Source organism: Salvelinus alpinus, chromosome 6, assembly GCF_045679555.1.
Source record: "Salvelinus alpinus chromosome 6, SLU_Salpinus.1, whole genome shotgun sequence".
Taxonomy (NCBI): Eukaryota; Metazoa; Chordata; class Actinopteri; order Salmoniformes; family Salmonidae; genus Salvelinus; species Salvelinus alpinus.
This window is the reverse complement of record NC_092091.1, coordinates 45,460,115-45,475,905: the sequence shown is the minus strand read 5'-3', so window position 1 is coordinate 45,475,905 and position 15,791 is coordinate 45,460,115. Positions and strand designations below refer to the sequence as shown.

General features: G+C 45.1%; 1 protein-coding gene across 1 annotated transcript in view; it reads left to right on the top strand.

Annotated features, from left to right (window-relative positions):
• Nucleotides 1–2,133: 2,133 nt before the first annotated feature.
• Nucleotides 2,134–15,791, top strand: part of LOC139577561 (myomegalin-like) — a 124,162-nt gene continuing 110,504 nt past the window's right edge. Inside the window, exons 1-3 of the mRNA XM_071404644.1 lie at nucleotides 2,134–2,604; nucleotides 4,409–4,461; nucleotides 11,599–11,672. Of these exons, the coding sequence (XP_071260745.1) occupies nucleotides 2,579–2,604; nucleotides 4,409–4,461; nucleotides 11,599–11,672 (153 nt within the window). The 5' untranslated portion in view covers nucleotides 2,134–2,578. The remainder of the gene's footprint in view (nucleotides 2,605–4,408; nucleotides 4,462–11,598; nucleotides 11,673–15,791) is intronic.

Below are 15,791 nucleotides of genomic sequence, written 5' to 3'. Positions count from 1 at the left end.
GGTTAGACTTGTGAAATGTCAGACAGGTATGCGAGTTAGAGAGGGCAGATGCGTCAGAGAAGGGGGGGGGTTGAGAGAGAGGAGGGAGACAGACACAAAGAGAGAGAGATAAGGAGAGCGAGAGGATAGAGGGTGAAGGGTGGATGAGGGGGGCGAGTGTGTGTGTGTGAGAGAGAATATTCATAATATGCATAATCTAATTGACTGCTCCCCCCCACATATAGCTACTCCACTGACCACACCCTAATGTTTTGATCAAAATTCCCATGGAATGGCATTCACCCTCTGTTGGAATAAACCCAGTGGAATGAACCCCTTGTCTTCTCAACGGTTCTATCAGTATAGCGTGCTTAGGTGACAGCCATAGCTTCTCTTAGCCCGATGACAAAAGACATGATAAAAGGTCAAGAATAAATTGCTGTTTTTTTTCCACCAGTGTTACGTAAGGTATCTATAATGAAAGGTTTCTTAAGAGCGACACCAAAGATCTGAAACCTTGTCGGTGCATGACTTGCAGTGGACCATCCAGCGATCACTGTTTTCAGTTGGAGAGGAGATCATTTCCTGATCCCCTGTTTTACCTGCGGCCTCTCTGAACCTGTCTTGTTTCATACACACACACACATACATGCATACAGTGGCTTGCGAAAGTGTTCACCCCCCCTTGGCATTTGTCCTTTTTTGTTGCCTTACAACCGAAAATTTAAATGAAATTTTGGGGGTTTTGTATCATTTGATTAACACAACATGCCTACCACTTTGAAGATGCAAAATATTTTCTATTGTGAAACAAACAAGAAATAAGACAAAAAAACAGAAAACTTGAGCGTGCATAACTATTCACCCCCTCAAAGTCAATACTTTGTAGAGCCACCTTTTGCAGCAATTACAGCTGCAAGTCTCTTGCGGTATGTCTCTATAAGCTTGGCACATCTAGCCACTGGGATTGTTGCCCATTCTTCAAGGCAAAACTGCTCCAGCTCCTTCAAGTTGGATGGGTTCAGCTGGTGAACAGCAATCTTAGTCATACCACAGATTCTCAATTGGATTGAGGTCTGGGCTTTGACTAGGCCATTCCAAGACATTTAAATGTTTCCCCTTAAACCACTTGAGTGTTGCTTTAGCAGTATGCTCATGGTCATTGTCCTGCTGGAAGGTGAACCTCTGTCCCAGTCTCAAATCTCTGAAACAGACTGAAACAGGTTTCGCTCAAGAATTTCCCTGTATTTAGTGCCATCCATTATTCCTTCAATTCTGACCAGTTTCCCAGTCCCTGCCGAGGAAAAACTTTCCCACAGCCTGATGCTGACACCACCAAGCTTCACTGTGGGGATGGTGTTCTCAGGATGATGAGAGGTGTTGGGTTTGCGCCAGACATAGCGTTTTCCTTGATGGCCAAAAAGCTCAATTTTAGTATCATCTGACCAGAGTACCTTCCATATGTTTGGCGAGTCTCCCACTTGCCTTTTGGCAAACACCAAATGTGTTTGCTTATTTTTTTTCTTTAAGCAATGGCTTTTTTTCTGGCCACTCTTCCGTAAACCCAGCTCTGTGGAGTGTACGGCTTAAAGTGGTCCTATGGACAGGTACTCCAATCTCCGCTTTGGAGCTTTGCAGCTCCTTCAGGGTTATCTTTGGTCTTTTTGTTGCCTCTCTGATTAATGCCCTCCTTGCCTGGTCCATGAGTTTTGGTGGCAGGTTTGTTGTGGTGCCATGTTCTTTCCATTTTTTAATAATGGATTTAGTGGTGCTCCGTGAAAATCCTTTTTACCCTGACCCTAACCTAAACCTAACCACTAACCCCTTTACCCTTTACCCTATCCCTAACCCCTAAGCTTAAAATAGCCTTTGTTCTCATGGGGACATGGGACATTTTCACACGAGGGAGAATTGTCCTTGTTTTTACTATCCTTGTGGGGACTTTGTGGGATTTTAGGTCCCCACACTGATAGAAGAACCAACCTACACACACACACACACACACACACACACACACACACACACACACACACACACACACACACACACACACACACACACACACACACACACACACACACACACACTGCCTCATACTGAATTGCCTGTTTGGTGGGGAGTGTGCTGGAACAGATCTGTCTTTCATGCTGAACCAGAAGCACACACACTTTACCTCTTCCTCCCTCTCTCTATCTGAGTGTTTGTGTACCTTTTGCTCTGGTGCTGTTTACCACTACTCCTCCCAGTGTGTGTGTGTGTGTGGAGGGGACCTGTGTTTCACTGGAATCCTGTCTTTCCCTGGCTGGCCTGCCACGTCAAATGACAGTCTGGAGCCCCGTGTCCTCAGGGAGCTGTGTGGCCGAACAGCCCGGCTGTGGTCTCTAGTCTGGGGTTATGGACAGGAACAGGACTGGCTCTTACTGAGGTCTGAGGAGGACAACACTGATCTCAACTGAACTGGAGTAGCCATTGAGGAGATACTACTGCTCTGGAGGAATCTTATGGGATACCCTGCCTCTTGAATCCTGTGGAATCCTCCCAGTGCTTTTTTTTTAGTCTGTTTTATTTTGATTTACTGTGAACTGAATATGGCCTGGATATGAATGGATTTCTGTACAGGGGCAGGTAAGGTGTTTAATCTGCTGCCAATGATATACACTCCTCTACATATTTATTTGGAGAGTGAAGCTAAAACTTTTAATTTGGCTCATAGAATATTTTTCGGAACACTTCGACATTAATGTGGATGCTACCATGATTACGGATAATCGTGAATAATGATGAATGAGAAAGTTACAGAGGCATAAAGATCACACCCCTCAAAAAATGCTAACCTCTCACCATTACCAATAACAGGGGAGGGAACATTTTTTTTGAGGGGGTATGATCTTTATGCCTCTAACTTTTTCACTCATCATTATTCACTCATCATTCATGATTATCCGTAATCATGGTAGCATCCACATTAATGTAGAAGAATTTCAGAAACATATTCTATTCTTATTTACAATAAGTGACTCGAAAATGACACAATCAATTATTTACCACTGATTTCTATTGGGCACAACATAATCCGAAACACAACCAAAAGAAACTGCAAAGGTATCCAACAAGTTTGAAGACTCACAATCAAATGGGGGGACTACATGCATAAAGTGCGTACATTTTTTAACGGTAAAACAGATATGTATGAAAATACCCTCAAATAAAAGGTGACATTCTGTACTGGCGCCTCATAGAAAACATTTCATCTCAAATCCAAAATGTTGGAGTACAGAGCCAAATAAAAACGTTCAGCTTCACTGTTCAAATAAATACGCAGGGGAGTGTGCATGTGGACTAGACTGAATAACCCGTTGTAGGTTTAGTCGTGTGTAGCTCGCTGGTATGTGTTTTTTAAAGGAAAATCAAAATGTATTTTTACAGTTTGTCTTTGAGCGGTTTGGTGTGCTTCTGTTTGTTTTGAAGGCTTTGTGGTGTTGTGTGTGGATCTAAGGCTATCAATATACTGTATTATGTAATCAAAGTAATCACTCTCATGGGAGAACAGACAAACCACGTCATCAGGTTTTTTTGGTTAGTCATCTGTCACAACACTGATTGGATGATTCGTTTTATCTACTGGGAAAGTTTGTTCCTATAGGAAGGACTACATTTAATGACAAATCGAAACACTAGTGGCAGCAATACACATTGGAAAATGCCAAATTATATTGATGTAATCATAATGAAATGACGTATACTCATTATTTTGTCCACCATGTTGATTACTCAGACTTCCATGTTGGTCCCCATGGCAGGTGCTGATGAGTAAGGGCTTTTTAAATTCAGCTTTGTGGGAAGACCTGCTGTTGTTGTTGTAGTAACAGTGACCTGGTGGTCTGTCTGTCTGAATAGTTATTAGGCTTCTTCCACGGTTAGAACTAACACACACACACACACACACACACACTCAGATGCTGCCTATACAGGCCAGCTGTTCCCCCAGGCGCAAGGTTAGGAGAGGGTTTGGCCGGGGTAGGCCGTCATTGTAAATAAGAATTTGGTCTTAACTGACTTGCCTAGTTAAATAAATAAATAAATAAAAATAGAAGTGTGTGTGGTTTAAAAATCTGAATGTTCAGTATGTGCTTGCTACATGTGTGTGTGAACACATTCAACTCAACCCAGCCTCTACTCCACCGCTCACTGTGTTCCACATAGTTTAATCACTAGTGTTATTTCATTAGTAGGAAGTAGGCACAATAGTTTTTCCTGATCACGTGACCCGACCAGGAAATACTTTCTGTCCCTACTCTCAGCTCAAACAGTTTGAGCACTTTTTTGTACGTTTTGGATGTGAGTAAAACTATATTCCAGTCTATCCAAGGTAATAAAAACCGGATGTTCGATGTTATGTGTGTTTGACAAAAAGAAAACTCTGTTTCAGGCACTATGCTGGTGATCGGCAGGCCCGGACCAAGAGTATAGGACACATGACTGGTAAGTGGAGATTCACACTGGCTCTGTCATTTATCACACACACTGTCACGTCCTGACCATAGTTCTTATGTGTTTTGCTTGTTTTAGTGTTGGTCAGGACGTGAGCTGGGTGGGCATTCTATGTTGTGTGTCTAGTTTGTCTGTTTCTGTGTTCGGCCTAATATGGTTCTCAATCAGAGGCAGCTGTCAATCGTTGTCCCTGATTGAGAATCATATATAGGTGGCTTGTTTTGTGTTGGGATTTTGTGGGTGGTTGTTTCCTGTGTCAGTGTTTGTGCCACACGGGACTGTGACGGTTAGTTCGTTTGTTATTTTGTATAGTGTCTTGTCTTCGTGTATATTAAATCATGGAAACTTACCACGCTGCACATTGGTCCTCTGATCCTTCTCGCCTCTCCTCGTCCGAGGAGGAGGAAGAGCTAGACTGCCGTTACAGAACCACCCACCAAACTCGGACCAAGCAGCGTGGCAACGGGCAGCAGCGACAGCAGCAGCGGTACCAGGAGGAATGGACATGGGAGGAAATTCTGGACGGTAAAGGACCCTGGGCAGAGCCAGAGGAGTGTCGCCGCCCCAAAGCGGAGCTGGAGGCAGCAAAAGCGGAGAGGCGGCATTATGAGGCGCTAGCAAGGCAGAGCGGCTGTAAGCCCGAGAGGCTCACCCAAAAATTTATTGGGGGGGGCTAAAGGGGAGTGTGGCGAAGTCAGGTAGGAGACCTGCGCCAACTTCCTGGGCTTACCGTGGAGAGCGAGAATACGGGCAGACACCGTGTTGTGCAGAAGAGCGCACGGAGTCTCCTGTACGTGTGCTTAGCCCGGTGCGGTACATTCCAGCTCCACGTATCGGCCGGGCTAGAGTGGGCATCGAGCCAGGTGCCATGAAGCCGGCTCAACACATCTGGTCTCCAGTGCGTCTCCTCGGGCCGGTGTACATGGCACCAGCCTTACGTATGGTGTCCCCAGTTCGCCAGCATAGCCCAGTGCGGGCTATTCCACCTCGCCGCACTGGCCTGGCTACGGGGAGCATTAAACCAGGTAAGGTTGGGCAGGCTCGGTGCTTAAGAGCTCCTGTACGCCTTCACGGTCCGGTATATCCGGCGCCACCTTCCCGCCCCAGCCCAGTACCACCAGTGCCTACACCACGCACCAGGCTTCCTGTGCGTCTCCAGAACTCTGTTCCTCCTCCACGCACTCTCCCTATGGTGCGTGTCTCCAACCCAGTACCTCCAGTGCCGGTACCACGTACCAGGCCTACTGTGCGCCTCAGCAGGTCAGAGCTGCCTGCCTGCCCAGCGCCGTCTGAGCTGCCTGCCTGCCCAGCGCCGTCTGAGCTGCCTGCCTGCCCAGCGCCGTCTGAGCTGCCTGCCTGCCCAGCGCCGTCTGAGCTGCCTGCCTGCCCAGTGCCGTCTGAGCTGCCTGTCTGCCCAGCGCCGTCTGAGCTGCCTGCCTGCCCAGCGCCGTCTGAACTGCCTGCCTGCCCAGCGTCATCTGAGCCGCCCGTCTGTTCCGAGCCGCCCGTCTGTCCCGAGCCGTCCGTCAGTCAGGAGCCGCCAGAGCTGCCAGCCAGTCAGGAGCTGCCAGCCAGTCAGGAGCCGCCACTCAGTCCGGAGCCGCCACTCAGTCCGGAGCCGCCACTCAGTCCGGAGCCGCCACTCAGTCATGAGCCGCCACTCAGTCATGAGCCGCCTTCCAGTCATGAGCCGCCCGCCAGTCATGAGCCGCCCGCCAGTCATGAGCCGCCCGCCAGTCATGAGCCGCCTTCCAGTCATGAGCTGCCCGCCAGTCATGAGTTGCCCGCCAGTCATGAGCCGCCCGCCAGTCCGCCCGCCAGTCATGAGTTGCCCGCCAGTCATGAGTTGCCCGCCAGTCATGAGTTGCCCGCCAGTCATGAGTTGCCCGCCAGTCATGAGTTGCCCGCCAGTCATGAGTTGCCCTCCAGTCATGAGTTGCCCTCCAGTCATGAGTTGCCCTCCAGTCATGAGTTGCCCTCCAGTCATGAGTTGCCCTCCAGTCATGAGTTGCCCTCCAGTCATGAGCTACCTCTCTGTCTTGAGCTACCTCTCTGTCATGAGCTACCTCTCTGTCATGAGCTACCTCTCTGTCTTGAGCTACCTCTCTGTCTTGAGCTACCTCTCTGTCTTGAGCTACCTCTCTGTCCTGAGCTGGCTCCTCAATGTAGTGGGGACCTGGGTGAGGATTCCTAGGCCAAGGTCGGGAGCGAGGGTCGCCACTCAAAGGACGCTAAGGAGGGGGACAAAGACAATGGTGGAGTGGTGGCCTCGTCCGGAGCCGGAGCCGCCACCGCGGACAGATGCCCACCCAGACCCTCCCCTTGAGTTTTAGGGGTGCGTGCGGAGTCCGCACCTCAGGAGGGGGGTACTGTCACGTCCTGACCATAGTTCTTATGTGTTTTGCTTGTTTTAGTGTTGGTCAGGACGTGAGCTGGGTGGGCATTCTATGTTGTGTGTCTAGTTTGTCTGTTTCTGTGTTCGGCCTAATATGGTTCTCAATCAGAGGCAGCTGTCAATCGTTGTCCCTGATTGAGAATCATATATAGGTGGCTTGTTTTGTGTTGGGATTTTGTGGGTGGTTGTTTCCTGTGTCAGTGTTTGTGCCACACGGGACTGTGACGGTTAGTTCGTTTGTTATTTTGTATAGTGTCTTGTCTTCGTGTATATTAAATCATGGAAACTTACCACGCTGCACATTGGTCCTCCGATCCTTCTCGCCTCTCCTCGTCCGAGGAGGAGGAAGAGCTAGACTCCCGTTACACACACACAATATTCAATTCAGGTTCTGTGACTCTCTCTCTCACTCACTAAAGGGACTTTTCACCCTCTTTCTATCCTGAGGTTTTTCTCCCTTCCTGTTTGGTCAAAAACACCTCTCACTATATTATTATTTTTAACTCTTTATTTATTAACCCACCCAGCCCATACAAGGACATGTTTAGACCATACAGCTGTTATTAAAGACACTTAACAAGTATTGCCTCTGTGAATTACTCTTGAGTACAAAAAAGTGTTAGAATGTGTTTGGATGTGCCCCCCCCTTCCTAGTTCCTGTGTGTACACGTTTGGCACAGTGCAGTCGTCAATCATATGGGTGTTATGTCATTTCTCGTAGCCTGGCCTGGCCTGTGTACCAGCAGTTAAACTTTAGGCCCGGGTCCAGGACATCTTCTGTAGCCTAGCCTACACTCTACACAACGCACAGCTCTTTAATAATCTGTAATGAGCTCCTACTGCGATTTTAAAGAACTGTCAGAAGTTTCAGCTCTGCCAATGGTTCTGTGATTAAGCCCCTCGGGACGTAACCCCGCATCTCCCCACTCATTCTATACCCCCCTCCAAAATCCGCCAAACACCCATTGTCAAGGAACAAAACACACATTATTGTATCCCTGTGTGGTTTTCCTGAGAATGTTCCTGGTATTTAGTCGTTTTAAAGAGAAGTTTGGCATTAGGCCATTTGGAGCATATTCAGCTGTAACGGACCGTACCATGTTGGCTAAGTACTTTTAACAGGGCCCAGGGGTGATACAGTGCATTCAGAAAGTATTCAGACCCCTTGACTTTTTCCATATTTTGGTACGTTACAGACTTATTCTAAAATGTATGAAATTAAACATGTTCCTCATCGATCAACACACAATACCCCATAATGACAAAGCGAAAACAGGTTGAGAGACATTTTTGTACAGAAAAAAATAAAACACAGAAAAAACGTATTTACATAAGTATTCAGACACTTTGCTATGAGACTCGAAATTGAGCTCCAGGTGCATCTTGTTTCCATTGATCATCCATGAGATGTTTCTACAACTTGATTGGAGTTCAACTGTGTTAAATTCAATTGATTGGACATGGTTTGTAAAAGCACACACTTGTCTATATAAGGCTACAGTTGACGGTGCATGTCAGAGCAAAAACCAAGCCATGAGGTCCAAGGAATTGTCCGTAGAGCTCCGAGACAGGATTGTGTCAAGGCATAGATCTGGGGAAGGGTACCAAAACATTTCTAGCAGCATTGAAGGTCCCCAAGAACACAGTGGAAGAAGTTTGGAATCACCAAGACTCTTGCTAGAGCTGGCCGCCAGGCCAAACTTAGCAATCGGGGGAGAAGGGCCTTGGTCAGGGAGGTGACTAAGAAGCCAATGGTCACTCTGACAGAGCACCAGAGTTCCTCTGTGGAGATGGAATAACCTTCCAGAAGGACAACCATCTCTGCAGCACTCCACCAATCAGGCCTTTATGGTAGAGGGGCCAGATGAAGGCCGTTCCTCAGTAAAAGGCAGATGACAGCTAGGGCTGTTATTGTGACCGTACTACCGCCGCATGATAATGGTCCATACTAAATCAAAATTAATTTCACATATATATTATTTAGTGTATGTAAAGACCAGATTAAATAAAGAATAGTCTGATGGGTGACAATATTAGCCTATCACTTGTGAATGATGCCCAGCATAATGCAAGAAACAGTGCATTTTTTTAATGCAACTTTTTCAAATCATAATTGCACGCCTGATGTAGCCTAGCCCATAGGCCTAAATGTTTTGATGAGGTTTGTATCACAGCTAAAGTGGCCACATAACTTCTTAAAATGAAGCATAATGATCCGCTTTACGGAGCGTGTGAGTTTCAAATTTGGGGAAGATCATTTTCACCATAAAAATGCACCTTTTAAATAAATCATTACATGCATAATCACACTTTTGAGAATGGTGTTTTCCTGTCGTGTGCGCATTGCGGCGCTTATAATTTGAAAAAATAGCCTAATAGTTTATCAACATTTTAAGCTAAACACTCTGATCTGTTGCGCCAGGCTCATTGCTTAAAACAGTGTTTCTTTATGCTAGTGGTTGTATTAATTTGGGATCTATCGCATCCCACAACTGTCCCAGACTATGTTTGGAATATATTTTTCTTGCACAGAGAGAAAGAAATAGTAGATTGACATAGGCTAGTGCTTTTGCTGTTCGTTATGCTTACTCATCATGTTGGCTGACAAAAAATAAATGTGTCCAATATCTTCAATATGTGCCTCGGAATTGGATAAGGATGCTCGCAGTTGCGTCCTTGATGTGTCTGTTTTCACTTGTAGCCTTCAAGAAAGACCCGATCACGTGACGGAGAGCCATGTGAGTGAGATGTACTTCAGCACGTAGCCGGGAGAAGGGAATTATAATTATTATATTCAGCCCATGGGCACAACGGCCACTAGCTGCAAAAGGTATGGAATTTTTTAGGGGGCGTTACAGCCACACAAAGGGGATGCAGCCAGGAAATTCGAGGCATTATCAAGTGCTTGTAAAATTGTGAATGAGAGACTGATGTAGTGTGTACAGCCTGCGCAAAAAAAACAAAGCAGAGCTCATGCCCTTCAAGTGACTTTTTTCAAATCCTCATTAGTGTCGCATCACGCAGCCATAGAATGTATTAAAATCAAAACATATAGCATCAAAACATATAGCCCAACATTTGTATCACAACTAAAGTTACATAAATAACTCTAAATTAAGTATAAAACAGTACCTGTTTCTTTGTTAACCGCTCAACACCGAATAGCCGCATGTGCGCACTCCCTTAAATCGTTTGGAGAAAATATCCTTTCTATTTTATTCAGCTTTGTTCAATTGTATTCTTCATATTATAAAATAATGACATGGAATTCTAAGCAAATCTTGTCTGCTAAATGAACTAGTGTAGCCCACAGCCATATGGCATAGCCAGATCAGGGCCTAACATGCTATTCTGTTCTTCTGAAATAGACTACATTTTCTTCATGTTTCTTTAGATCTGTCTAAAATAAGTAATGGATTTATTGTGATGGTGTGGGCTATATTACATGGATTTATTCAACTTTTTAAAATGTACATGTTCTTAATGTGTGGAAGCCAGGAGATGCTAAATGTGTTTATGTTAATTAACAGTCAATTACCGTGAGACCGGTAGTTATTTGCTTGACAATCATCGGCTGACAAAGTCATGACCGCCACAGCCCTAATGACTGCCCGCTTGGAGTTTACCAAAAGGTACCTAAAGGACTCTCAGACCATGAGAAACAAGATTCTCTGGTCTGATGAAACCAAGATTGAACTCTTTGGCCTGAATGCCAAGCATCACGTCTGGAGGAAACCGGGCACCATCCCGCCGGTGATGCAGGGTGATGGCAGCATCATGCTGTGGGGATGTTTTTCAGCGGCAGGTACTGGGAGACTAGTCAGGATCAAGGGAAAGATGAATGGAGGAAAGTATAGAGAGATCCTTGATGAACACCTGCTCCAGAGCGCTCAGGACCTCAGACTGGGGAAAAGGTTCACCTTCCAACAAGACAATGACCCTAAGCACACAGCCAAGACAACACAGGAGTGGCTTCGGGACATGTCTCTGAATGTCCTTGAGTGACCCAGCCAGAGCCCGGACTTGAACCCAATCGAACATCTCTGGAGAGACCTGAAAATATCTGTGCAGCGACGCTCCCCATCCAACCTGACAGAGCTTGAGAGGATCTGCAGAGAAGAATGGGAGAAACTCCCCAAATACAGGTGTGCCAAGCGTCATATCCAAGAAGACTCAAGGTTCTAATCGCTGCCAAATGTGCTTCAACAAAGTACTGACTAAAGCATCTGAATACTTATGTAAATGTGATATTTCCATTCTTTTTTGTTTTATCAGCAAAAGTTTCTAAAAACGAGTCTTTGCTTTGTCATTATGGGGTATCGTGTGTAGATTGATGAGAAAAAATAGTATTTAATCAATTTCAGAATAAGGCTGTAACGTAACAAAATGTGGAAAAAGTCAAGGGGTCTGAATACTTTCCGAATGCACTGTATCAAACACTAATAGGAATTTAATGAGACAACGTAAGTTCCACACCGTTACTAAGGCCGGGATTCAAGTAATTGCAGATTGTGACTTTTCAGGATAGCTGTAACACACATGCTGTTGTTTTGCAAGTCAATCACACTTCTGCAAAGTGCAAATCAATTCACTTGACCCTGACAACCCGGTTAAGAGGTCTGACTGAGCGATGGCCTGGTGAGAATCCAGAGGTGTTTTTCTTAAAACGAAATATGTTTTTGTTTACCTGACAATTATTGCAGCTTTCAGGTGTTTCATTTTCTTTTTTCTAGATTTCTTGTGTAATGAGACAGAGAACGGCCCTCCTCCTCCTCTCCAGAGCCACAGCCTCAGAGAGTTTGAACAGGTAAGGGCTTGTCTTCCTCTCTCCTGTTGTTATGGTCTGGTACAGTGTGGTAGTCAGTGGAACGAGGTGTTCGGGCCTGTCAGAATTGTCTGATAATGTGTTTTTAGGTGTGTTGGTGATGATTATGTGGTAACTGAACCTCTGACTATGAGTAGAGAAGACTATGGGTAAAAAAGATTCCGGTCTCCTGTAGCTTCCCCCAATCCCTATCATTGCTCTCCTCACCTTATCCTTCCTGCATAATGGCCAAGTAGACCTGGACTGTAAATAGCTAATACACTCAAGCACACAAGTAGAGAAATCTAAATAAATGATATTGTGTTTGTAATGCAGTGTAGCTCTGGTATACTACTATACAGTAAGTGGTGTTTATGGTTGTGGATGGAGGAGGTTGGTTTCTCTCCTCTAGTGCTCAGACATTGTAATAGGTTCTGGGCTGAGCGCCAGGCTATTACGGTTCTGATATAACTCTAGAAGTGCTTGCTTCAATTACCATAGTCTTGGTGAAGGACTTCAGGGGAGGTAGGAATGGGGAATCTGTGATTTGATATGGGGGTTAGGGGGAAAGGGTGGTAGTGGGGGCTGGATGGTTGAAGTAACGTCAATAGGGAGGGATAATAGTGTAAGGGTGATTTTGTCTGGAGGTTACAGGGTAGTGGTTTGTTTGGGGGTTAATCATTTTGGAAACCAGGAAGCCATTGGTGTAGTCTAGTCACCCGGTGTAATCCAAGGCTTGCGTTTCCCAACGAAGTCGACCGTGTAGCAGAGTCCCCAAACCAATCTAGTACAACGCATTGAATCCTGGGCAGTGATGTGGGGGCGGACTGATCCAGTGTGTTGGCTTTGGAGGCGATTCCGGCTGCCTTTGAAGTCTGTCTGCAGCCTGCAGCTGGCTGCTTCATAGAGGGGATAGGATTAATCACGCTATGCAGATGCTCGAAAACCAGACCCTTGGCAACAGAGACTCTTAAGCTAGAGCATTTGAAAATTGTGGGAGCAATGCGGACATCTAGAGAGACTACTATATAGATACAGACCCAGTTACTGGGAGGAGAACTATGCTAACTCGGTCTCAGGCTGGACACACACTGGTACTGCATTTGAACTGGAAAAGAGAAAAGTAGAGACAGAGAAAAGTGGGGACAAATTTCAGTTCAGGGAATGTCATTTCCTGAGATAACCTAGTATGCAAATCTTGTACCATATGCTCTGGGTGGTAACAGTGGATTTTGTATGCCAGGGTTTGGGTTGTCAAGACGGTTGCCTCCACCGTTGGGGTTTTGTTTGCATATGATTTCATATGCAAAATATTGCCAACGGAAACCACTGATTCATAAAAACGGCTTCACTATGTCAGTCATAGTAACAGCAGGTTCAATCTGTTAAATACACCTCTTTCTCTAAATATATTTTGTATAGAACTTTCTGTGTCACTGGAAGTGCTATAGCAGTGATGGTGATTTAATATAACACAGTATCCCTGTTGAACTGAATGTGTGTTTTTTTCCACCAAGCTCACAGTAGAGCAACAGACTAGTGCTGTTGTCTTAGCGGAGGGATCTGAGTAAATATATTCCAGGTTACAGAACTGTGTGTGTGTGTCCGTGCGTAAGTTTGTCCTCTTTCCAAATTTGTGTCAGTTTAAAGAGTCAATCTTTCCCCCGCTAGCTCAAAGAAACATGAACCTGCCAAACTAGCATTTGTAACTGTCAAACATCTCTAGACTACAATCCTGAGGTTTCAAGGGAAAAAAGTCAAAGTCAAAATACCCTTTCTCAAATAGCATTTATTAGTCCATTCGAGAAATTGAAGGCATATGCCTGCCTATAAATGTGAATTCAAACCGACCACAGAAACACTTAAATTGATATAAGAGTTGGGTATAATTTAAACCATTAAAACCTCACGACAAATTACAATTGCTAATCTGTTATGTTGCCCTTAGTCTGAATGTGCCGTACTCCAAAACCACATTGTATGAAAGGTATTTTAAAGTAGAATTACTGTAGAGTGGAGTGACAGTCGTATACAGTCTGTCTGCCATACACCCAAACAATCCCACCCAGACCCACAGCCCACAGAGTTCAAGGCGGCAGAATTCGGTGCCTATTTTTCATTCTTAATCTCCATAGCTTGTTCTCACTCTCTCTGTGTGTCTCTCTCTCTGTCTCTTGCTGTAGTTTTTGTCTGCCTTGTGAAAATAGGTCAGTGTTCTCTGTGACACTAGCTAGCTAGCGCACGGCTCATATCAGCCCCCAAGTTGTCGGATGGGAAGCCATCGCTTCGTGAGCCCGTTTCTCTAGCTGCTCATTATAATGCTGTAGAATTTAGAGAGAGTAAAACACTGCTTGAAAGGTTATTGTTTAGTAGACAATGTTAATCATGAGTGACCTTCATATTTACAGTACACAAAAAAAGGTGTAGGAGAACCCTTTGAATAACCATTTTTGGTTCCAGGTAGAACCCTTTGGGGTTCAATGTAGAGCCCTTCTACATGGAACCCAAAAGGGTTCTACATGGAACCAAAAATTGTTATTCAATGGCGACGACCGAAGAACCCTTTTTTTCTAAGAGTGTATACAGCTGATTTATATGATTTTGACAAATGTTTTTATTCTGCTCTTGAATAACACTGGGGGAGAAAATATTCTCAATGTTAGTAGTGTATTCATGTCAGTCTGTCTGTGTCCTGATTGAGCAGACCTGTCTCAAGTCGTCCACATGCTTCCCAGACGAAACAGTTCGGAAAAGTTTGTGCATATATTATGACAACATTTTGGGATGTTTTTGTTCGTTTTGGACATCGGTAAGGTTTTTTTGGGCTGTTTGGGCACACGTCATTTTTTCTCTCGAGGTAAGCCAAAGTCTGTTTAGCTGAAGTCTACGCCCCTTTGTTCGTGATTGTTCAACAGAATTTTTTTGTTTTATAAAGACTTTGTTTTCATTCAATGAGCGACGACTCCATGGACGACTCCATGGACAAACAGTAATATTGCTGCTTTTTTCTTGTTTTTCAAGCAAAGGTCTTTTAAGGGAGTATGCGAGCACACTCATTTGGTTCGCCTAGCCGAGTTCACCCGGCCGAACTGAAGCATGCTCACTCCTATAGTCTTCCCTCCACTGATTAGTCTAGTAGGCTAGAGTTGTGTTCCCTTGCGCAGGCAAGATGGCGCAACAACCAATGGGTAATTTCAAATGTGCATCTAGGTATACTTAGGCGAGTGAGTCAACTTATTTCAATGACATACTGTAAATAATATGATTTCGTACATGATATTAACAAAGTGTGCTGTATTTGAAGTAGAAATGGACAATATAGTTTATTACGTGAAACAAAACATTTAATAATTTTGAGACTGGTTGACTGCTATGTTAAACAACTGCTGTCATGGTTGCTTTGGTTGTCAATAGCCTGCTGGCTATTGTAGTCTTTTGGCTGTAGAAAAACAGGAACCTCCCAGGTCAGACAGACATGTGAGGGAGGATCAACTGCGACTGCGCAATGAACAGTCTGAGGAGGAGAATGCACACTATGTCTTCATTCACACATCGATATGGATCTCAGACCCGATTGCCCTTGGTGATTGGTGTGCTTACGACAGATGGATCAGGTTTCTGTGGAGCAGCAGCAGCACTCTGGCTGTGTGGCACAGGATCGATACATGGAGCCTAAACATCAGCTCAGCTCACCTTTCCAGCTCACCGTGCTACATCCTCTCTCTAATATGTATGGTTAGCTCTTCTTCCCTTTCTCTCTCTCTCTCTCTCTCTCTCTCTCTCTCTCTCTCTCTCTCTCTCTCTCTCTCTCTCTCTCTCTCTCTCTCTCTCTCTCTCTCTCTCTCTCTCTCTCTCTCTCTCTCTCTCTCTGTCTCTCTGTCTCTCTGTCTCTCTCTCTCTCTCTCTTTCTCTCACTTTCTCTCACTTTCTCTCACTTTCTCACTTTCTCTCACTTTCTCTCTCTCCGTCTCTTTCTCTCTCTGTCTCTATCTCTCACTTTCTCTCTCTCTCTCTGTCTCTATCTCTCACTTTCTCTCTCTCTCTCTGTCTCTATCTCTCACTTTCTCTCTCTCTCTCTGTCTCTATCTCTCACTTCTCTCTCTCTCTCTCTCTCTCTCTCTC